We start from the raw sequence: 25,180 nt of genomic DNA, 5'->3' as shown, positions 1-25,180 counted from the left end.
CTGGTCTGCCCTTGGCAATATAGGAGCCAGTTTACTTAGTATATGAATTCTGTTGGTGAGACAAATGCTGCAATAACTTACCGTATATACTTGCATATAAGCCGACCCGCATATAAGCAGAGGCACCTTATTTTACCCCAAAATGCAGGAAAACTTATTGACTCGCATATAAGCCGAAGGTGGTGTTTGGATGGTGCTTTTTTTTCTCCTTTCCTCCGCTCCTCCCTGTTTTGGGCAGGATCTTTTTTTCCCTTTTCTTACCTACCTTCCTCCTCTCTCTTTCCTTCTGAAATGCCTTGCCTTTTGATATGCAATCCTGTGCTGCTTCCCTTCTTCTTAGCTCTTTCCATACCTTCCTCTAGGGGCGTTTCCTCCTTCTGCTCTCTGTTCAGAGAGCTTCAGAGCTTCCTGCATATGCTAGCCTGGTGCAGGCCTTGTTAAGGCAGGGAGAGGGGGAGGCGGAGACTGTTCCTTCCCTCCTGGGCTTGCTGCGTCTCTCCTTTGTTCCTGCTTCTGCTCTTCAGACAAGTATACTTGTCTCCCACCTTCCTGTCTTGTCTGTCAGCTGCTTTTTTATACCTGCATATAAGCTGAGGGCGACTTTTTCAGCTTAAAAAGGGGGGCTGAAAAAAATCGGCTTATATGCGAGTATATACAGTAACTTGAAAAATGCTGCTAATGTGTTTTTAAAAGATACTGTGTGTAAATGTTGCAAGATTGTCACCTAGTTACAGGTGTGTAATTAAGGCTGTAGCCTCACTTGTATGTGAGGATATGCAGGATTGAAGTCAGTGAACAAAAGTATATGTGCATAGGATTCTGTTATGTATCTGATTAAGTCCTTTTCAAATTGTGTTCTGGAGAACCATTGAATTCCTTGGAAACCTGCCAGTGGGTTTTCCATTGAGAAGATCAGCACAGCAATAGATAAGAAAGTTATACACTGCTACTGATCTTTTCCTGAAGTTATAACCGGCCATAAAGGAGTGTTGGGTGTGTTGTAGGCTGTTGGCTTAAGGTAATGTGGGACATTGATAAGGCCTGCAAGACTGCTGATGCACTGATGAACATTCCCTAGAATACATTTGACATTCAGAGAAAACAGATTGTTTTGCCAAGGGATCACTGAATGTCAGATCTAAGAAATGCTGACCCAAATACATAGAACTTTTCAAAGAACTGCAGCCCCAGATTATATGTTGTACTTGCATATGTCTTCAGTGCATAATTGTTGCTCCATGACTTCTACTCTGACTAGTTTGTACTGGTTTGCAAGCTACATTACTTGTTGGACTTCTTTTCTCTCTTTGTGTTTGCTCTCTCCATTGATAACATTTGTACACTAGATTTTTAGGGGGTATTTTTCTATCCTAGTTAATCCTCTTCTATCTAGTCTAGATAATATATAATACATTCTACAACATCAGGGAGACATATTTTCTGGAAATAAATGTATTTACTTTGAGTAATATGATTTATTGCTTACTAAATGTTGTTTTGGCCTGTGGATGGGCTTAGGTGAGTTTTACTGGAGTTGATAATTAAAATTCAGAACTGCAATAAAGTAAGTTCTGCCTTGATGATTCTATATTTGTGGCTCTCAAATTGATAGATCCTAGCTCTTTCAGGCTTTTGGGGAAGAACAAACATGATTGTACGTTTAAGATAGATTTAGGTGGGTAGCAGTGAAGCAACAGAACAAAATTCAAGTTCAGTGACATCCTTAAGATCAGCAGAGATTTGTTCATTCACGCGCACTTACACATTGAAATGGAAACATTGAAATGGAAATTACTAGTCCATGTACATAGGTAGAGGGTGAGCAGCAAGTTAACTTACAACAGAGTGAAGATGTTTTACAGGTGCAGGGACCAAAGACGTATAACAAGCTGAGTTTATATGGTCATCATTTGTTTGGATTTAATTCTTGGGGAGAAACAGTGAAGCAAATGAATATACCCAAATTGGAGACTGTGTAAATGTACCCTTCCTAGATGTGGAACGCTGTGGAATGTGAAGTGTTAAGACATCACCAGTCACCCCACATTAAAGAGAAGGGTGCTATTAGTTACCTCAGTGCTTGAGAGGAGACAGGTGTTACCTCCATGCTTCCATTTCAATGTATCTGAAGAATAGTGTTGCACATAGAAGCTTATATCTTGATTAAAATCTCTGAACTCAGACTTTGTTATGATTGCACAATGATCCTGATAGAAACTCTGAATCCTTGGTTATATAAGCTTTCTGCAAAACCACGTGAAAGCTAAGATTATGCACATTTTGAATGGAAATTAAACTTTGGAAAGTTAAATTTTTAGTTGGAAAAATAGGTTTGGTTGTATTGATCAGGTTATGGCAAGAGAAGCGGGGCCCAAAAAGGCTCAAGAGGGGGAGGGCCAACCCATCTCATACTCAGAGGGGGGAAAATGCAGTTCCACCTAGATTCAACAGGAGATTGTAAACCTTCCTTGCAAGGAAGGACATCTGCATTGCCTTGGCACAGTGCAGGCTGAGGGGGCAGAGGATGTGATGAAGATGTCATTGGAGTTTGTGAGGACAGTAGGGCTGGTGCTTGGCTCAGAGGAGCAGATAGATAAAGACTTGGGGGAACCTGAGGTATTCCTGGGAGAGGTACAGAGTGACCTTAGGTAGGAATCAGTTTACCAAGTAATTGCAATTCAGGAAGTGGGATCTTCTGGGACTCTTTCTGAGCTGGATGTCTGGAAGCAAGGTAGGCCAGAGGCCTGGGAAGATGATATGCAGCTTGTTGTTCCTAAGAAGTACAGGGAAAGAGCCATGGATTTGGCACCAGACAGTAAATGTGCATGGCAGCTAGAGATCAGTGAGACTCATCCAAAGCTTACATTGAATTCTTACTGGCCCAGGTTAACACAAAAGGCGGAAAACTGTTGTAAATCTGATGTGACTTGCCAGGGAGTAGGCAAGGGTAAATGCAAGGTCAGGGTGCCTGTGCAGTCCCCAATTCTGAGACAGTTTGGGAGGATTGTCAGGAGATAGCAGGACTGTGAAATAGAGAATTGAGAGATTCCTGAGGCTAAGGAGTTGGCATAGTGTCCTTTAGACTGTGGCTGAAACAGACGGAGAGTGTTAGAGAGAATATGGCAAAGGCCAAGTTGAATCAGAGCAGTTGGGATGACAAAGCAGTTTGGTCTCTAACTTCTGACCTGCAAGGTGTCAAGGTGAAGATTTTCTTATCTTCATGCCCTGACAAGTTGATACCTGTTTGGTGCCACCTGTTTGGGCCGGGGAGGTCAGGAAGAAGAAGAGTTGGTTCTTATATGCCGCTTTTCTCCACCTGAAGGAGTCTCAAAGTGGCTTAGAATCTCCTTCCCTTTCCTCTCCCCAGAACAGACACCGTGTTGGAGGTGAGGCTGAGAGAGCCCTGATATTGCTGCTCGATCAGAACACTTTTATCAGTGCTGTGGTGAGCCTAAGGTCACTGAGCTGGTTGCATATGGGGGATTGTAGAATCAAACCCTGCTTGCCAGATTAGAAGTCCGCACTCCTAACCACTACACCAGGAAGGCCCCACAAACACCCTTCCTTGGCCCGAATGGGCCTGCCATTGCATGTGTAGGCCTCAGTACCACCCTTGCAAGTCCTGGGGAAGCCAGAGAGGCCTAGCAACGGCCCCCTCAGCCCATATATGACCACCGCAGCCTGTGCAGGCCTTGACGCCACCCATGCAGTCATGGGGAAGCCCCTATGTCATACATCCGGGATTGGGGCCACCATGCAGGACCTAGAAACAGCCCCTGGGATGCAGTGTGGCTGGGAGAAGCCTCCCAGTGGTGCACCCTGGATTGGGATCGCTGTATAAGACCCAGTAAAGGCCCTTTCTTTCTCCCCCACAGCCATGACATTTTTTTTTTGGGGGGGGGGTGCCAGCTCTGGGTTAGAAAATACCTGGAGGCTTTGGTAGTTGTCTGGGAATGGGCAGGATATGGGGTGGGGAGGGAGTATGACAGACAGACATATTTATTTCGGTCAATGATCAGTACAAAATACGAAACAGTAAAACACTATATAAGATTGATTAAAAGTTCCAAAATGCTTCATTTGTTCAATAGATCTGTCCTAACCCTTGTACATATTTAGCCAGGCACGTCTACATTTAATGGCTAAGCGGTTAGTCCGCCCCCCCCCCCACAGAACGGCCTACCTGTACCATAGACGTGAGGTTGAGCCGATAGCCATTCTCCTCAACCGGCTGCCTTGGCCGCTCCGGCTGCCTTGGCCGCTCCTCAAGGGCTCCTCAGCCTCTTCTTCCCGGCCTCCGGAGTGGGTGCGCATGCCACGCGGCAGGCCCAGCGCCCTTGGCGAGAGGGCAGAGGTTGGCTGGCTGACGGGCGGGCAGAGGAGGAGGAGGAGGGCTCGGCGCAGCAGCGGACTGAGGAAGCGGCAGCAGCAGAGCTCGGCGCAGCAGCAACATTTGCACCAGGGGCTTAGTTTTGTATATTTTAAGAGCATTTTAGTATAGCACCTGCACTTTTTTGCGCATTCAGAGCAATATGGGCTGCATGAGAGTTCACAGATCATGAAGCTTGAAATATGACACCTAGATATTTATATAACTGAACTTATTCAATACAAGTAGCATTTAGGTGCCACAATTGTTTCTTAAGTTTCTTTGAAAAGACAAATATTTTTGTCTTGGAATGATTTACTTCAAGGCAGTTTTCATTACTGTAACCTGTAAGGGTTCTCAGTTTTAGTCCAGTGGGGGTCCTTGATAAAAGGACAACTTCATCTACATACAATAATAAAGACAAGTGTCTATTAGCTAATTTTGGCGGACAGAAGTCCAAACTCCGTAAATGGGTAACAGTGTCATTAATATAAATGCTAAATAGTTGTGGAGCTAATATACAGCCCTGTTTGACTCCGTTCACCATTCATATGGGATCTGTTAAATGTCCCTGAGGGGAGGGAATATGATTCTGTGAAGTTCCCCCTCCAGAGCAGCCAATTTCACAAACTGGGGATTCCCAGGTCCCTTCTGGAGGCTGACATCTGCAGCTCTACTGCCATGCAGGCCCCCTTCAAGGCAATCATCTTCTCCAGGGCAATTGATCTCTGTTACCTGGGGATCAGTTGTAATTCTGGGAGATCTCCACATCCCACCTCGAGCCTGTACTCTCCAGATCTAATGCCATTGAGTCTCCTTTCAAAAGCAGCCATTTTTTCCAAGGGAACTGATCTGTATAGTTTGCAGATGAACTCCAATTCCAGGTGATCTCCAGGGTCCACCTGGTGGTTGGCACCCCCTGGATTGGGGATGTTCCTTGAAGTTTGGAGCAGGGCCTCAAGACGGCAGTGTCTCACAGCCTCCAAAGCAGTCATTTCCCCCTGCAGAGCTGATCTTTATAATCTGGAGATGAGCACTATAAAGTGATCTCAAGAGTGAAGTTTTGAAGGGTATTTTAATGAAGGTTAAAATAGTTAAATAATTGAGGGTGGGGGAGTTCTCTTGGTTTTGAATATGTTATGAGGTTTTGAAACTGGAACATCAGAATGTGATGGAGTAACATGAAAATGTATTTTGAAAAATATCAGTCAGAAATTGTGTTGCTGTGTCTTTGGCTGAACTGATTGACATATCTTTCCAAAGGGCAGCCCTAGAGTACCAGTAATAAGATAATTAACGTAAGCCCACAAGAGTCCTAGGGAGAGAAATATTTGTTGTTAATGCTGTTGCATAGCTGCTATCCTTTAGGGGATTAGCAAGAATGCAAACATGATCCTTGAGTGTATAGGAAGAGTGCATGAGTTCTTTCACAGAAATTAAACTGAAACTGACCAATGGCGTGAAGACCCATCGTTCATGATTGTATATAAATTGTTTTTTCCTCGAGGTTTCTCTGTTCAGTTCTGCCTCTTGTCCCACCATGCCAATCTCGCTCTTTTCCGCTGCTCCAGACAGATGAATGAATGCTCTATCTTGATTTACCCTGCAAGTCTGTTGTGTAGATGATGTCCCCCTGCCCCCGGCCAAGCTGCTTGCCCTGCCGTGACCCCTGTGAAAGGGTTGTTCGACCCCCAGGTTGAGAACCACTGCCTTAGGGTGACATCATGTGGGAGTGTAACATTTATCTGCATAATGTAGCCAGTTTGCTATCTCAACAGGAACCTGGCAAATTAGCCATATTAAGGTGATAGCATGGCAACAGAATTATTTTCAAAACTTCTGTATATGCAATAATAATAGTATTGTCATCTAAGCAGAAAGGACAGGTATAGATTTTCTTTGAGACAGTCTTAGGCATGTGAAGATCCAGGAAGAAAACAACCAAACAAAACCATAAGAATTATGGAAAAAGTAGAGGAGGGGTCTCTTTCCCCCTTAGGACCTTTTATAAAAAGAAATCTTTTAGATTAAAACAAGTAAAATGCTTTTAAAGATAAGATGGGCATGCTGTAGACTTATACAGCTCTTAAATACAATATACATTTTGGCACCTAGAAGGATAGCTGTTGTTAAAGAGGACTGCATTAAGGGCTTTCGTAGCTTAGTGGTTCTTTTTATCTGGCTTTTCTTTTGCTATTGATCCTTCTCCTTTAAACCACTATGACACATATACCCACAAATGCATACCAAGTAGATTATTGCCCTGCCTTGCTTGAGGGAAACAAAGGAGGTGAGGCAGAAACTGTATTAAGATGAAAACTTCTGAACTGAGCTCTAACCAGTAGCTAAAGAAGGAAGAAGGAAGTGTCTAGCTCTGGAATACATTTTGCTCGACCCTTTGTGTGACCATTTTTTTACTGACCAAATAAGGTATTTTTAGTTATTCAACACAAAACCAGTGTTTTCTGTTTAGCTCCTTTTTTAAACTATTCAGATAGCAAAAAATAAGATGTATGGTATATGGAATCACCCTCCAGTCGGTGCTGGAAAGATGGTTTTGGTTCTCACCTTCTCTCCCTCTCTCCATCTGTTGAAGCCTCTGCATCCATTGCTTTGATGCTATGTTTTACAACCTGCCTGTACAATAAAATCAGTCTAGTAGCATCTTTAAGACCAACAAAGATTTATTCAGGGCATGAGCTTTCAAGTGCAAGCACTCTTCCTCAGACTAAGAACTCCTTACATGACCGTGGGAATATATACCCATTTGAACCTGCCTGTATATAGCTTTGTCTCCCTTGCTGCGAACCTCCTTATCTCTTAGCTTTAGAAAACTTCCTTGGATCACAGAGCAGCACCTCAACAACGGCTGCCTGGCCTGAGAAAGGATTTCAGCTTGCTATAGTTTTTGTGCCTCTTAGATCAGAGGTTTGTCCTGTGTGAACCCACACTCCCGCCAACATTCCCACCCTCTCCCCGAACCAATATAAGGCTTTGGCCCCTTTTGTCCTCTGTCTGAGAAGATTCCTGTTCTACACGTTGCTATGTCTTCTGTGATGCTTGGGGAATCTCTCCATTAAGAGATTCTGTTCCTTCAGTTTCTTCTGAGTCTAGAGGATTTTATCTGGTTGTCTGAGTCAGGCGCAGCTTACACCTTGGTTTGTGACAATATGCAAAGGTAGCATATGGTCTATCAGGTTGTGGTTTTCTTTTAAACACCACTGGATACATTTGCAGTTTTGTTTGCAGAAAATGAAGGCATTTATAACTTCTGAATTCCATAAATATTTTAAGCATAATTTTAAATGCCACTTTATAAACAGTGCATTTTCTATTGTTTAAATGGTAAGGTAAGCTTAGGTATGATTGGACATACTTCAGTTTTTTAAAAAAATTCAGGCCTCAATTCCCCCCCCCCCCCAAAAAAAAAAACATCTTTGGGGAAAAAATCTCTCGATTTAACTAACATACAAAAGATTGCTGTTGGAAATAATTGTGCAAATTTGTGTATGTGAGAAGAAAAAGTAGTGTCTATAGAACTACGGACACTGGAGAAATATCATCTGCTCATCATAGAATTCATCCTAATAATTTAGCCATTGTGGCTGTATTGTTGGCAAGCTGGGACCTTTCTACAATCTCATAGTTGGCAAAGGGGGAAACTACAGAGGATGAGTAATCTTATTTCTGGTAGAATTGCTTGCCTAAAGGGACAGCAACTAAGAAACTGAAGGCTAGGACGGTATTTCTTCCTCTCGAGGCAGAAAAATCAGAATTGACCCCAGAGACAGACTGCCAAGAGGAAGTTATAAATTCTCAGGACAAGAAGGCTGTCTTCTATCTCCTTGTTCAACTTCCTCAAAGGGCTGAACTCCTTCTTATGCATGTGTTGAGAGACAATTTGAGAAGTCCAACTCACAGGAACTTGGGTAATGATGGAATTCTAAATGCTGCAAGATTAGCCTTCTTTAGGAAAAAAAGAACTAGCCAATTAGTGCCTGGCATTCAGGTTACTCTTCCTGGAAAAGATAATTGAGAAAGTGGTTGCTGAATGGTTCTGGGTTTTCTTAGATGAGACATAAGCACTTGATCCACTGGTTTCAGTCCTAGGTGGGAAACTATAGCCCTCGTAATCCTTGTGAATGACCTCTGGCTTCAGTTTGACAGGTGCGGTTTAGAAATGCCGATATTATTTATTTATTTCTTCAATTTATTGACAGCCACTCCCAGAGGCTCGTGGCGGTTTACAAAAGTCCAACTAAAAACCCGTTAAAATCCATTAACCCCCCCCCCCATTAGAATGGACTATCACACATCCATACAACAGCAATCAAGACAGCAAGGCAAAGATGGCGGAGCCCTCAACCCCCCCTACTCATCTCCGAGAGGGAGGAGAAAGAAGAGACAAGTCAGAATGGTATTTGTTGTTGGCAACAGGGGGACCATCAATTGCTCTTCCTGCACAAACCCGGTAGCATTTGACACAGGTGATACTACTACTTTGGTCAGCTGACTGGGGATGTGAGGCACTGACTTATTGTGGGTTGCCTCATTCCTCCAAGGATGTAGTTAAGGGCCACTTTGATCTTATCTCTTGTGTTATTTAATATCTGTATAAGCCTTCTGGTGGAGTTTATCAAGAGACTTGGGGTTGAGCACCACCAGAATGCCGATTACACCCAGCTCTTCCTTTTTGATGGATAAAAAAATCTAGGATCATTTTCTTGACCTTGTCCCAGTGTCTGGATGCCAGCTTATATCAGTGGACCCCATTAAAGAGCTTGGGATTCTGGCTGGGGACTTTGCTTCCCTTGGACAAACAAGTGTCCTTATCATCTATTTCCCTGTTCGTTCTGGTTGGACCTGTCCACACTGATTCATGCGATGGTTGCCTCCAGATTCAACTATTGCAATTCACTCTATACAGGGATGCCCTTGAAGATGTTTTGAAAACTTCAGGTTTTCCAGAATATGGCTGTTACACTGTTGATTAATACATCATGGTCAGAATACATTCAGCCTATTTTGAAGTGGCTGCACTGGCTTCCAGTTGGTTTCTGGGGCAAATTCAAGGTGCTGGTTTTAACCTTTGAAGCCCCACATGGTCTGGCACCTTAAGGGCCATCCCTCCCATTACAACCCCCACAGTGCTTGCATTCCACTTCACAATGACTATTGGTGCTGCCTGGCCCTCAGGTAGCTCATTGAACCTTGAACAGGAGGAGGGCTTTTTCAGTTGTGATCCTAACCTGGTGGAATGCTCAGTCTGAAGAGACTCATGCCCTGCAGGACTTGTATAGGTTCACATTTATTTTCCCAGGCATTCCATAGAGGAAATTTTACATGTTCGAATACTCTATTATTATTATAATAATATATATATACACATAAACACTAACTTTCTGGAGCTGATTTTGTAGTGTAGTAAAATCCAAACAAATAACTATTTGGCCTGCTATCAGCATTCCCGATTGTTATGCCAGAAGACAGTGTATTAAACTGCTTTATTGAATATTTTTGTTATTTATGTTTTGTATTTATGTTAATTTCCTTGTGTTCCAATTGCTGGAGGAGAGATGGGATAAAAACAAAATTAAATATAATAAAAATTAAAATAGCCTATCGTAACAACAATATTGTTAGGGTAAGATTTTAGGATAAGGTGATGGTGTGTTTTCACCATTTATTTATATCTTTGCTCAGGCTGGTGCTTGAACAGACCATATTTATTTTTATTTATAACTTTACATTATGAAAGCCCAGAGTCTGGCCTCTGTAAACAGACCACACCTATTCAAAGAACAGTGAAGGGGAGGGGCAGCAGTTGAGCTCACCATCCCTAAAGCATGAAAAAGCAATAGATTGTCCACCTACTGGCTAGTACCAGTAAAGTGGTTGACACAACAACTAGGTGGAGCCTTTCAATGGTAATGCAGGTGCAGAGTGCCTGATATACAAACCTGTTTAGCAGGAGATACTGTTTCAGATTTGGTTGCAGTTACGGTTTTTAAGGGAGAAGTTGGTACCCCCTAGAAGTAAGGGAAAACAGATGCCTCTCTGGGCAGGGAGATCTCATGGGATCTGAGGGAAAGGAATTTGTTCTTTCACAGGCACATTTAATGGGAGTGATAAAGGGATGTAGGTTCATATAAAGCTGTGAAATATTTAATTTATTTATTAGACACAGATTTCATTTTATTGAGTGCTTTAGTAAATGTTATACTGATTTTGCCAGTCCCTTTACAGCAGAGATAAGACATTTGCCTTTGTAGATAGTCAACCACCTGAACTCACAGATAATAAAAAAATTGTTTATGATCAAGTAATTTGCACTGATTTGTGTTCTCAAATTGACTGTTAGCCATCGTTAGTGGTCTCTGCTGGCCATTCGCCAAGTCCTTTGTGTGAGTCAGAGGATTCAGAGATAGAGGGTCTCATTATGCACTGACTTTAGAGCTAGATGAGTCTCCTGTCTGCTCCAAGCCCCAGTACAGTACAAAAGACAACCCTGAATAACTTTCACAGCTTTCATTGTGAAAGCTTTTACAACCTAAACAAAAATGATTAATATTTTTAGCTCTGCTTACAGGTCTTCAGATATAATACTTTGACACCGAAAAGGTATATAAATGCCAAGCATATTATCTTAACACCGCCTGCGGCGCCACAGGCGCTGTGGACTAAATAAAACAGTAAGGGCTTTATGGGCGGGATGTGTCCGGGATGAGGAAGGGTCCGGATTGGACCCTTCCTCCGGACAGACAATCGGAGGGACCAATCGGCAGGCGCTTTGCGCCTGCGGATTGGTCCCTCCGATTTCTAGCCCCAAGTAACTGCGAGGCATGCGCAGTGCGCCTCGCAGTTGCTCTTTGACCGCCAGCCTGATGCGTCGGGAGGCGCTTCGCACCTCCCGGTGTGTCAGGCCGCTGCCTGCCACTACCACAAGCACATCGCCCCCCCCCCCCGGCGCAGCCAGCCAGAGGCCGCAGCCAATGGAAGCTTCGGGACCGCCGCCGCCAGCTGTGCCCTGCCCCACGGACCAACAGCCACCCAGCTCCTGTGACGAGATAGGCACCAGGCCCACAGGACGACCCCGCCCTTGCCGAGCAGGGCCACACAGCCCCGCCGCCCTCATGGCGCGCCCTGCTAGCGCCCGCTGCAGTCAAAATAATAACATTTAATAATAACATTGATATTCACCAGATAACATGACAGTTGTGTCTACAGTTGTGTAGCTTATTTTGAAAAGTCTCATTGCCTATCTGAAAATAATATAACTTGTTCAACTTGGTGCTTAGAGAGGAAAAGGGATCTTACAGATTTTAAATGTTCTAATGGTGGTGAATGACTACTGATGGTTAACAGAGGGTTAATGCCCAGGCTGTAATAAGTCCCAGGACAAATATTTACCTACTGAACTTGTAAGTTCTGAATCTTATCAACTTGGCAAATGTTGCTACAAGGAGATGCTGCCTTTCTGTGAAAGGGTTCAAAGTACAAAATTGCCTACCTGGCATAACAATCTATATTGACCTTTAAAAGCGGACCTGTATCAGGAGAAATAAAATGGACAGATTCATGACTTGGGTTAGTTCCAATCTGAATAGTTTAAAGATAATGTTACGTAGTTGTTTTTCTCATTATGCTACTCTGTACACTGTAAAGGCCACCAGGTGCAGATTCTTTGAAGTTATTGGATGATTTTGATGACAGTTGAGGGGTGTGTGATGGCTCTTCTTATCAATTTTTTCCCCAAAATAGCACCACAAGTTAACAGAAAAATGACTAGATAGGCACATACCTGTTATTCTATAGCTATCCTGAAGACTGTTCCTGTCATTGCCTCTCAGATATGTAGTAAAATGGAAGACTGTGTAGGTGCCTTTGTGTGTAAATGACAAGTAAAGAAAAATCCCCATCTGCCTCCTCCTCACTGCACTTTTCTTCAAAGGAAACTTGTCTATCACTGAAAAAAGTATAGCATTCCTGGAAATTAAAAACTTGCTCATTAAGCAGATTTTAAAAAAAGAGTTAACTGGGCTGTTTGATTGACTTCGGATCAATAAACCTCTCATTGAGACAGTATACCTGTACCACCTTTTCTACATGGTCTTGCGTGTCTTGAGTGTCCCTGAATCTTAAACAATCCCCTTCATTTGGAAAGCCAGCATATCACCAACATGATAACTTTCCAGATAGCAATTTTAGTATGGCAGAACTTTTGAGCCCTAGTGGTAGTGCTTTGGCCCTAATGCAGATTTTAATACTGTAATGGCAACTAGGTACTTTCCCTCTGGATATCTCAACTCAATATCTTAATATATGATGTTGAAGTAAACATCTGGTTACTTGGAGGGGTTTATTGGGGGAATGGTATGAATTTTCAGTATTGCTAATAACAGATAGGGTGATTGATTTTTTTAAAACAAACATTGTATTGAGAGATCAAGAAACAGTTTGGTGGCTGAGTAATGGCATGTCATTTGTATAATGTGACTGATTTCAATAACATTTTGTCATGAACCCCCAGTTCCTGACCCATAGTTCTCACCTCCTTTTGAGATTTGCTTTATTACCAACACTCCTGGATCTCCCGCTGAGTTGTGGCATCTTCCCTAACCCACTCGAAAGCGCCCTTCCCATCTCCGTCTGCATTTCAAAGGCTCGTCCAGTTATCACTTCATTATCTCAAGGCTGTTCTCGCTTGGAATTTAGTCTAAATACTTGATGGCTGGCTCGGCAACTTTGGCACTTTGTAGATCAAAAGAAAGCTGTGTTGCCCTTTCTGTGTGAACCAATATTCCCGCCAAATGCTACCCCAATGCCCCCCCCAGCTTAGCTAAAGTATATTTGCTTTGCACCCCCCTTGCCTGGTGTCTCAGTCAAGATTCCTAAGAATTTATGTGATGTGCTGATCTGTGTCCTGATTCTCCAAATAAAGACTTCTCCTTAAACCTTCATCCCAAAGCTCGAGAGTGATGTCTGTGGTCCAAATCTATGGGGTCTCAACAGCTTGGTTCCTGACACATTTTTACTGAGTGTGTGTGTGCATGTATATACCCAAGATTAAGTTCTCAGTAAATTTAAAATAACTTTGAAAACCCATTAAACCAGAAAAAACAAGCAAAGGGACCTGAGATACAGACATGCTTGGGCACCTTTTAACCTCTGTCCCATCCCTTGGAACACTAGGATAGAGGCAAAGGTTAACAACCCGCCTCCAACACTGATGCTGTGTAATGCCAGGTCAATAAACAATAAGATCTACACATCGCAAAACTATTTTGGGCTCTTCCCACGCTGCCAATCCCAGGAATTGAATGTGTAGGCCTCAGGTGAGACTCAACCAAGAGCATGGCCTTTTGGTTGGTGTACTGTGTGCCCAATACACCCCCAGACTCCCTGCCATCCCTGCTGGAAGAGGTAGCAGCATGGATATTACAGTTTCCCTAACTCTTAATTCTGCTGCCCTCTAGAAATGGGCTGGACCTATTGTCAGCCACAGTGATGCTGGGGCTCTTGGAATTTGTTGTTGGTCCTACCCATCAGGCAGGCCACACCCTGGACCTCATTTTCAGTGCGGGCTTGAATGTGCACCTGGTTTTGGCCGAGCCTGTACCAGGGTCAGACCACTATGCCCTGGCCAAGCTAAGGCTGCCACCCCTCCTCGGGCGCTGAGCAGATTTTAGCTCACCCACAGAGACTTATGGATCCAGTTGGATTCCTGAATGCTCTGTGGGACCCAGTGCTTCCTGGCACTTCTCTAAATTAGCGATCCCCAACCTGTGGGCCACGGACCACAGGTGGTCGTTCAACTAATTGGAGGCGGGCCCCGAAGGATGCCTTCTCCCCCCCCCCTCCCAGCCCTTTACTTCATCCCCCCCGGCCCTTTACAACACACTTCGGGTGTCATTGTCTCCCATCACTCCCAGGTGGGACTATCTCGTTGCAGAGAAACAAGCTCAGGGTTCCCATTGATTTGTCATTGTCATGAGTTAAAATTTCCATGAAAATAAAATGTTCCTTATGTTCATTGTTGTGGCGTGTCTGTATCTTATTTTGAAGGGATGTTTAAACATTACCATAGCGATCAGAGAGCGTTAGGGCAGTGGTTGAGAGTAGAGGAGTAAACTACCCCCCCCCCCCCCGGGCCTCAGTAAAAGGCGGTGAGTGGTCCCCGGCGTTGAGTGGTCCCCGGTGATACAAAGGTTGGGGACTACTGCTCTAAATGGTTTGGCCATTAACTAGCTGGCTGCCATTGACAAGATAGCTTCCTGACGTCCTCTCCGCCCCCGGCTCAAGCAGGCCGCTTGGTACACTGAGGAGCTCCATGAGAAGAAACTGGAACTGAGATGACCAGAGTAAGGCTGGATGGGATAAAGTTGTGGGAACATCTTATAGAATGCAGTAAAGAGCCTATGAGATGGCAGTGAAGTCAGTAAAATGCTAATTTTTCTCAACCAAAATCGCATCTGTTCACTCATATCCAGCACAATTATTTAGGATATTTCGATCTCTTATTGCCCTAGAGGAAGGGCACCAAAATAATAACCAATTGGGCATCAGCTGTGAGGCATTTGCAAGTTACTTTGCAGACAAAATCTCGACACTCTGCCACAATCTCCCTCCAACTTTAGAGACAGAAAGTGAACTAGAGGCCACTTGGCCATCTCTGGAGATTACATTGAGTAACTTCAAATGACTCACACTGACTGAAGTGGACAAGATGCTAAAGGCAGCAAAGCCAACCACTTGCTCTTTGGACCCATGTCCATCATGACTACTACTGTTAGCCATAGTTAGAAGAATGGTGGCTCCCCTCTGGGAGATAATCTCTCCTTCTCGACATGAGAATTCCCAGAAGGGATAAAAGAGGCCGTGATTTGCCTGCCCTGTCTTGCACTTGGCATTTCTGGAGAAGTTGCTTGAAAAGGCTGTCATGGACCAACTATCAGCATACTTGGAAGAGGATTTGATCCCAGATCCATCTCAGTCAGGCAGCGAAGCCAACAACTTGCTCCTTAGACCCATGCCCATCATGGCTACTAAAAACAACTGATAGAAGAGTAGCTGGGTAGAAAGGGCCCAAGTGAGGAAGTGTTTTTACCCACCCTGGATGGAGTGCAGCTGCTATCAGGGGCCCACTCTGCCAGGAATCTAGGCGTGATTCTTGATGCCTCCCTCTCAAAGGAGGCTCAGATCGCAATGGTAGCACGGGTGGCATTCTACCACCTTCGCCAAGCCAAACTACTGGTTGAGGTTCAGCCATACTGGACTTAATACTGGACTTAATACTGACCAACAGGCAAGAGTTGGTGGATGGGGTGAAGTAGGTGGGGATCCTAGGGGGAAGTAACCATATCCTCATAGAATTCCTTTTGAGATTGGGGGGGGGGGGCAAGGAAGCTTGTAGCCTGATGTGGATGTTGGATTTTCGTAGGGCAAACTTTAATAAACTCAAGAGACATGATGAGTGTCATACCATGGATGAGAATGCTGGAAGGGAAGGGAGCATGTGAAGGGTGGGCGCTACTCAAACAAGAGCTATTGCGTGCTCAATCCATGACTATCCCAGAAAGATGAAAACACTGCAGGAGCTCTAAGCAGCCTATTTGGATGAACAAAGAACTTCAAGAGGAACTAAGAAAGAAAAGGGAAATGTTCAGGAAATGGAGGGAAGGACAGAGCTCTAAAGAAGAGTACCTACAGGTTGAAGGACTGCAATCTGGATTTTCCAGGGACTCAAAGGAATTGTAGGAGGACCTAGGTTGACTACCCCTGCTTTAGGCTGCGCGCGGCTCGCAGTTGCTGGGGCTGGGAATTGTAGGAGGACCACAGGTTGACTACCCCTGCTTTAGGCTGCGCGCGGCTCGCAGTTGCTGGGGCTGGGAATTGGAGGGACCAATTGGCAGGCGCAAAGCGGACCAATCTGGACCCTTCCTCATCACGGACAAAGCCCACCTCAACAGGGCTTAACCATTTATTTAGTCCGTGGCGCTCGTGGCGCCACGGGCGGTTTAAAGATATGTTGAACAACACAGGCCCCAGTACAGATCCTTGAGGTACTCCACTTGTCACTCTTTTCCAAGAAGATGCTGAACCATTAACAAGTACCCTCTTGGTACGATTTGTCAACCAGTTATCGATTCACCTGACAGAATTAGGATCAATACCGCATTTTACCAACTTATGAACAAGAATATCATGTGGAACCTTATCAAAAGCTTTACTGAAAACCAGATAAACTATGTCCACTGCATTCCCCTGATCCAGCAAGGTAGTTGCTTTCTCAAAAAAAGAGATAAGTTTGGTCTTGCGTGACTTGTTCTTGCAAAATCCATGTGTATGAAATTTATAGGACAGTCTGTACATGCATATTGGAAGAGGACTAATAGTAGTGTGTTCTAATAGCAGTGCTAGCTAGCTGGCAGTTACCATCTTCCTCACCACATTTTGCAGTGGTGGCAGCAGATGGCAAAGTACTTGGAGTGGTAGGGCTGGTTTCCCAAATTCTAATCAGGGTGTTCTCTACCCTGATTCTCCCAGGTTGGCATAGTCTATCTAGCCTGCAAATAGGGGCAGCATTGGTATCCACTGGAGATGGGCACAGCCCAACCCATAGGTGTTAGGAACCAAGCAGTTAAGACCCAGCCAACTCACGGCATTCGCTGGCAGGGGCTCATGGGAATTGTAGTCCATGGACATCTGGAGGGTTGCAGTTTGACTATCCCTGCATAAATCCATAGGAAACCTTGCTCCTCTCTAAAACTATGACATGCTGGATGCAGAATTTTGGCCAAAAATAATGTTAGAGGAATGGGAACAACTTTGGGGGGAAAAACATTAAACTAACAAAATAAAACTGTGACATGGGAAGGTAGGTGGTTAGATGATCACCTCACAGGGCCAACGGGGAGAATGGTGGACACTAGACGTGACCCAGAAAACATGTCCACAATGAGGCAATACAGTCAGGGGGCTCCAGAGTGAATTTTACATCTATAGCAATCAATCGCTCAATCGCTCCCAGCATTGGGCTCTTCTCCAGGGAGTCCTTCCTTCTCATGAGGTGGCCAAAGTATTTGAGTTTCATTGTTGGGATTAGTGGGTGCAGGCTACATACTGTTCCCTCCTGCTCCAGACCTGGAGGAGTCAATTGCTGCACCATGACATCATCTGGCTACACTTGGAGGATCCAGCTGAGGAGCACTCCTTCCAATAGGTATATGATATCTTGTTGCAAGCCTGCTTACCTTCAACTAGATATTTGTCATGATAGGAAGTGGGCTCCATAAGAAGTGGATGTCCACTAGAGGTGAATGCCGTTTTAGCTGTCTGTTATCATTGGTTTCAGAATTATTATTATTATTATTATTTGTAGACCGCCCTTCTCCAAATAGGTCTCAGGGCGGTTTACAACATAAATGCCTGTTATCAGCATAGAATACCTGTTATCATTAGCTGTTACCTCAGCCATAAGAGTGAGTTTACTGACAGCACTCATGGTTGATCCTTCTTTTCTCAAGATACTCAGAGTGAGTCATATTACAACAAGGTGACCAGATTTTAACATTGGTAAAGCGGGACACCATTGCCGGGGGGGAGGGGTTCTTGTTTAAAAATTTGGTCTATATGGAGCAACAAAAAGTTTCATAGAATGCAAAAGTAGTATTGTAATATATATTTTTTAAATTTCAACATAAGTACAATTTGCCAGGTACCCCCAGATGTCCCTCCAAAACTGGGACAATCTGGTCACCTTATATTACACCCCTGTCAAGTTTTCCTGACTAAAGTAATTTCCAAATTCCAACTAATGCAGGAGATTGTCCTCCTGGGATTTCCCCCTGCTTCAAGTGTGGAAATATAAAAGGAAATATAAAAAGCATGTCTGATATCTTAAACATGGTGGTGATTATTTTTAATTGTACTAAAGAAATGAAGTATGGGATGATTCTATTCAGTGATTGGTGGCACTGTTTGCTTTCACCTCTCAGTTCATCTAATAAAGCAGTATCTAGTATGAAAAGAAATGGAGCATGACAGCATTGGAGATGGAGAGGGTATACATACAAAATTCTGAGCTACCATACTCTATGTTTTAATGTTAAACAATTGCTGAAGTACTGACAGGAACCTTTCCACGGAATCCTGCACTCATCCTATTGTAACCACAGTCTTGCTTTTGAAATGGAGAACAGAAGTTGCTGTGTGAAAAAAAAATAGTTTGTGTCACTGTTGCTGACTTGTGTCTACCTCTGGACTATCGAATATTAAATGGACTTTCACAAGTTATTGATCACTGTTTGGTGTGTAAAGCTAATGTTTGGATTATTTTCTCTTATAGGTACAGGGGACACAGTTGCTATTATGATCAGCAACCTTAAAGGCAGAGAAATCCTTAATAGGATTAAGGAAGGCTTCCAAGTGACCATGGTTATTGAAGTCGGGAAAAAGCATGGATCATGGATGAACAGCTATTCCATCTTTTTTGTTTCTGTGTCCTTCTTCATTGTAACGGCAGCCACCGTTGGGTACTTCATATTTTATTCGGCTCGAAGGCTTAGACTTTCAAGGGCTCAGAACAGAAGACAGGTGAGTTTGGCTTTTCTTGTACATTCTTGCTTGTTTTCCGTACTAGGAATCCATTGCGGTCACTGGTACTGCTTGTTTTCTTCTGATACTTCATAATGGTTTTTACCCACTGGCACAAGATGATAGAAGAGGGAAAGATGAATTTCTAGGGAGGGAATTCCACAGTTTTGTCGCCATGATTGAAAAGAGCCTTTCTTATGTTCAACATCCATCTAGTCTCAGATAATAGGGCTTCCTATTTGGTCTCTGTCAAGATAACCTATGAAGATAGGCTTACGTGGGAGTGGACAGTTCTTAATGTATATTGATCCCAAGTCTTATAGTGCTTTATATGTTGATGCCTGCCTTGCTTTGGGCATGTAAGCAAATTAGACGCCTGTTTATGAGGAGCAAAACTGGAGTAATGATGGTCCCTCCAGTCCACATTCTTGCCACAGCATTCTATACCAATCGTAATTTCTGTACATCTGTCAAGGGAAGCACCATGTACAGTGTATTAAAGTAATCTACTCTAGGATGTGAGGGCAATCTGGCTGCAATATCCGTCACCCAACTGATTGCCAAGATTAATGTGGCTGATCTGGCTGACTAGGTGGGTGTTCTCCCCCAGAGGCAGTAAACCTCTTGGGTGTTTTCATTACCTGGTTCAGGGAGACAGGCTCACTTTTTTCCTGTTCCTGTGTGGGTGTGCCTCTCTTCTCCAGTTCTTTGCTGCCTCTGTCAGGAGAGAACCTCTTCTAGCTTTGCTTAGCAGGCTTTGTCTAATATTTCTACTTTTACTATTTTCCCAACTTCTTTCCCTCCTCCTCCTTTCTTCCTCTCTTGCCTTGCACTTCTGGCGGAGTGTTTTTGAGAGAAATTGTGTGAGTCTCACTGGAGACAGTCTTGGAGTCTGCGGTTCCCCACTCTAGACTTCCCTGTGTTGGTCTGCTAGTGTCTGTCTAGGCCAGGAGTAATCAACAACAAAAAGCCTTTACTAGCATATAAAATTACAATATAAGCCCTGAAGCCCTAAAGATGAAAACAGTGTTGCACTTACCTGTAACTGTTGTTCATCGAATAGGCTTCTGTGCAGGCACACATCCTTCCCCTCCTCCCCCGCTGTGGGCGTTCTTCCACTTGTTGTGTACGGCAACGGCAAGATAGAAGAACTGAAGGGGGAGTGCTGGCCCCTCCCAGATCAGCTGACTTTAGGCGGGAAAGTCATGCTCATCTCCCTGGTTGGGAAGGCTGCAATCCTGGAGTGTTTTTTTCTGTAGATCTGTAGTTCGCTAGCTCCTCTCCGTGGTAGGCCTGCATAACTGCAGTCCCACGTGTGCCTGCACAGAAGCCTATTCGATGAACAACAGTTACAGGTAAGTGCAACACTGTTTTCTTTCATCACTACTGATATTTATTGCATTGGCCTTATGGAGACTAATCCTTGCGTTTGTACATATGCAAAATACTTGAGAAGAAACTTTGGATCTTGTTAACTGTAAAATAGCTAAGTGATGATTACACACTGTGAATGCCAATAGTTTGAATTTTGAAAACTTGCACAGGGAATTGTTAAAGTCCAACAAGCTCTACAGCTACAGTAAACTAGTGATTTTCGGTTTGCCATTCAGATATTTCTAATACAAGTTTTGCAGTACTTGATCCAGCTGTCACTTAAAGAGTAAGGGGATTCTTTTGTAGAAATGGGCTCTGCTTATAGTGCCCAGCCAATCCGGAGATGAATTTCAGCCTTGCATGTTCACCTGTGGTTTTTGCCTCTAGATGTCGGAACTTTTCTAAAAATTCTTCTCAAATGTCTCTTCATTGGAGGGGTAGTTTTTCCACTTATTTTGCATTTTTAAAGTATTTCCAGTCTCGTCAGCTTTGTTTTTCCCCCATCATAATAATTAAAACTCCCTCTTGAGTGTGTCATTCATAGAAGAAGGGAATGATCTGACATGGTGAATAGAAACCATAAGGGGCTAGCCCAATTGTTGGACAGACATAATTAACTCTGCTCAGACTTGCCTTCTTGATTAAAAATAAATCAGGATGTGTACATATGATATGCCTTGTTATCAACGTGTGAACTACCTGATTCTGTCCCAACTAGAAACAGGACAATAGTGCGGAACTTCTTTTCTCAAGTCTATTACAAAGTTGCTGTAAAAATGGCTGATACTGCGGATGTAACTGCCCTTTAAGGGCTACAAATGAATAACTAGCATTCTTTGCATTTCCCAGTAATTGTTCAGGGATTTGTGAGAGTTACTGAGCATTGGAAAGGTGCTTCCTCCTCCACATGGAGAAACTTGAGTGTCCTGTGTGTAAGTTTTCCTAGGCTGAACGGGCTTGACTTCTTGTGAAACAGCCGTTCATCCTGCACTACACTACTGGTGGCAGGGCAATTCAGGTTCCTCTGAAGTATAATTACAAGCATCCAACCTAAAATTATTTTTGCAAAGCTAAACAAGTCTTGCTTGGCAGAATATAATCATAGTTGCTCACCGATATTTATAGTCACTTTAAAGGACGCGAATCATGATAAATCTATGACATTTCAGTCTCAAAGAACAAAATGAGACGGTTTCCACTTATCGATAGTACACTCTTCAGTAATGATTTTAAACAGTCGCAGGCTGTTTCTCCTTTCTAGCTGACCTTGGAACAAAATATATTAGACATCATTTAGGCTTCTCCTTGTGGCAACTTGCTGGTCTGACTGTTTCAGCCGTCCCTCTAATCCCTGTACCGGCAAGGCGGTGGGCTAACAACTCGTGATCGACGTCAAATTCTGCCGACAGATCTAAAAGCATGAGGATAGCTGAACTGCTTCAGTCCAGCTGGTGCTGGAGATTACTCATCAGGACAACCAGCACAGTTTGCACCCTGTGGCCAGCACAGAAGCCTGACTGGTATGGATCAAGGGCTAAAGCTTCATCCAAGAAAGCCTGGAGCTGCCCTTTCAACCACCTTTCCCAGGAACACAAGATGTGATACCGGGTAGTAGCTGGCTGAATCCTGCGGGTCCAGCAAAGGTTTTTTCAGAAGAGGGCAAACCACTGCCACCTCAAGGCCCTTGGGTAACTCTCCTGTTGTCTACAACGGGATTTATCTGCAGGCTGCTTTTCTGGGATTCCTGACATTTCATTTTAAAAGCTCATGGGCATACCATGGAGCTTCCTTGTGGAAAGGGTGCCTAGGAGCCATCTTATTGATAGCGGCTGTAATGCAGGACTGCCAGTCCTCCACTAAAGCAGACAACAAGTCATCGGAGGGCATCAGGTCCCACAGGGCATTTATATCCCGCTTCTGTCCAGAGGAGACCCAAAGTATCTTACATCATTCTGATGTCCTGTTTTTACAGGCTGATCATGTGTGCTGGTTGCAGATCTGCCCGCAAGCTTCTGTGATAGATTAGGGATTCCAGCTAGGGTCGTATCCTAGTCCAACACTCTAACCATGGAACAGTGACTTCTGAAGCCCACATAAAGAAGGATTAATCAATGAAAAGTAAATAGTGTTTAGGATAGTTACAGTGAAGAGCCTGAAGTATTTCTTCGTAATGAAAACATTTCAGTTGTATTTGGAAACTTCTGTGGTAGAAGCCATTAATCAATACTATTTCGTCACTGTAGACTGCCATATAAACCCTGCAGCATGTTTTACAAATGTTAAATAAACTCTTTGATCCATTTATTGATTGATTGGTTGTATTTTTATCCCGCCATTCCCGCTGAGGCTTGTGGCGGCTAACATTAAGCATAAAACCCCAGTAAAATCCCATAAAACAATTTAAAACAATCTAAAAAAACCTGACCAATCACCCACACAGTTGAAAACATAGACCATCCAATGCTGTGCGGGAAAAACAACCAATTCTTATCCACTAATAGGCCCAGGGGTGGACAGAGGGGCTGACCTTTATTCTGACCTTAATCCGCCAATATTAGCCCCCTCAAGGTCTTCTTCAGCGCGCCAGCGTCAACCATATCTTGTACTTATTACTATTAAGGCACTGTTCTTTATGTGTGGGTGTTTGTAAGCCCCACTCAGTATTGATAAATGGCATAAGACTGTTTATGGCAGAACAAATTCCATGTTAACTGAATGCTTATCTTTTACAGAGACAGCTGAAAGCAGATGCTAAAAAAGCTATCGGACGCCTTCAGCTACGAACGCTGAAACAAGGAGACAAGGTAAATGAACGGGAATCTACCTCGGTCTTCAAGTAAGTTATTAATGTAGATAGTTACAAAAAATACGCACATACATAAATCCCTCTTTTTACAGTACAGCAGAGTAACATGTTATGAGGTAGTTTCAGGCTTTTAAACTAAATCACTAACTCTTACAGTGCCACAATGAGACGTTTTAGTAGCCGTGAACCCTCAAGGAGGTGTAAAATTACCCTTATACATTATTTTTAAAGGAATGGATGCAAAAGTTAATCATAACTTTGATATTGAAGATCTTTCAGGCTTTCTGACTACTTAGCACTATAGTAGATGATGTTACTATCAATCTCTATCTTGCATGAGTTCCCCCCCCCCCCCCAAAAAAAATGGCCAAACCAGAGAGACTGCTAAGATTTGAATAAGCCCCAAGGCCATTGCTCCTTTTAAAAAGTCGGTGGTATGGGACCCATTTCAGTTTGGGGTCATGGAATGGGGCAGGGAAGATTAACACTTCCTCATCCCAAACTGATTTACCCTCCTATAATTTTGGATTTAGGTTGGAAAAATTGCACTGGAGAGATAAGGCTTAAGGTTCCACTCTCAGCCATAGCTGACAATGTGAGATTTGCTTGTTGCAAACAAATCTCTAACAAATAAACTTTTCCATTGCTTAGGAAACTGATCCTGACGGCGATAACTGTGCTGTGTGCATTGAAGTATACAAACCCAATGATGTCGTAAGAATTTTGACATGCAAGTAAGTTTTGTCTTCAGTTGTATATTTTACATCTTCTCTCAGTTATGCAAAATGTTACTACTTCCTTTATATTCCTGCAACACTAAAGTGAATTCTGCTAGACAGTATGTTCATCTGTGCTGTGCTTGAGCAGAGATTCTCATCGGAGTTCTCTAAATTTATCCCAGTGTGCAAATCTTATTCTCACTTCTACTTCCTGTTGCAAAACAAGCTTCTAGACATAATTGTGCAGTATTAAGTATATTGAGTCAAGCCAGATAACTGTCACATTTCCTGGTTACTAGGTAGCTCTGTCTGGGGTTACGGACAGAGGGTAGCAATAGGAGAGAGAGTATCTAATTGTCACCAGCTCGCATGTGGAGTCCCACAAGGAGCAGTCCTCTCTCCTATCCTATTTAATATCTTCATGCATCCTCTTGCTCAGCTGGTATGAGGTTTGGGCTGGGTTGCCACCAATATGCAGATTATTGACCGGGGGAGGCAGTCAATATGACCATATCAATTGATAAATGGTTAATATTATGTGTGTGTGTGTGTATGTATGTATGTGTATATATATATGCGTGTGTGTATATATATATATATATACACACACACAACATTAGCTTCCTTTCATTCAAGAAACCCTTTCAGGGCTGTGAAGATCACTCAGGGTTTCGTGAAACCCTGGTTATGAAAGAACAAACTTTGTACAGCAGACACAAAGAATTGTTTGTGATATTTTCCCAATTCTCCAAACTCAGCCCCAGTATTGTACCTTTAGAATTTTTGCTTTTATACTGAATTGTTTTATCATATTAATCTTTTCTTTCTAGCCATCTTTTCCACAAGAGCTGTATTGATCCCTGGCTGCTAGAACACAGAACATGTCCCATGTGCAAATGTGACATACTCAAGGCTCTAGGAATTGAGGTATATCTGCAACTCAAAATACTCTGTTTAATAAAATCTACGTTCTATCAGTTCTGGATGCTAATTGAATGTTGCTGTTGTAAGTACTACAGAAATATTCTAGAGAGACATTTTGAGCAAGGAGCAGAGGAGAACAATTCAAATAGTAGGTTAAAAATATTGTGGCTTTCCACCTCATGATGTATTTTTAAGTGGTATAAGAGATCAGCAGATATGCTAAGAAAGCTATTGCTGTGATTTAATTTCTGCCCAGGTTGTCTAAGGCTTTCCTCAAAGACAATAAGATAAATGTAAAATGGATTGTAGGTGAGAAGAAAAAAGCTCATAATTCTGCAGAATGGATTCCACAGACAAAAGAATGCAAATCTTTCCTGCATCCCCCATCCCATA

General features: G+C 43.3%; 1 protein-coding gene across 2 annotated transcripts in view; it reads left to right on the top strand.

The window, feature by feature from the left end:
- The window catches only part of RNF128 (ring finger protein 128), a 53,823-nt gene that overhangs the window by 24,386 nt on the left and 4,257 nt on the right, over window positions 1–25,180 (top strand). For both annotated transcript variants that reach the window (XM_077307730.1, XM_077307729.1), the window contains exons 2-5: window positions 18,717–18,964; window positions 23,071–23,142; window positions 23,796–23,878; window positions 24,694–24,790. In XM_077307730.1, the coding sequence (XP_077163845.1) occupies window positions 18,717–18,964; window positions 23,071–23,142; window positions 23,796–23,878; window positions 24,694–24,790 (500 nt within the window). The remainder of the gene's footprint in view (window positions 1–18,716; window positions 18,965–23,070; window positions 23,143–23,795; window positions 23,879–24,693; window positions 24,791–25,180) is intronic.

This window comes from Paroedura picta, chromosome 13 (genome assembly GCF_049243985.1).
Source record: "Paroedura picta isolate Pp20150507F chromosome 13, Ppicta_v3.0, whole genome shotgun sequence".
Lineage (NCBI taxonomy): Eukaryota > Metazoa > Chordata > Lepidosauria > Squamata > Gekkonidae > Paroedura > Paroedura picta.
Note: the sequence above shows the minus strand (reverse complement) of the source record. Positions and strands in the feature narration are given on the sequence as shown.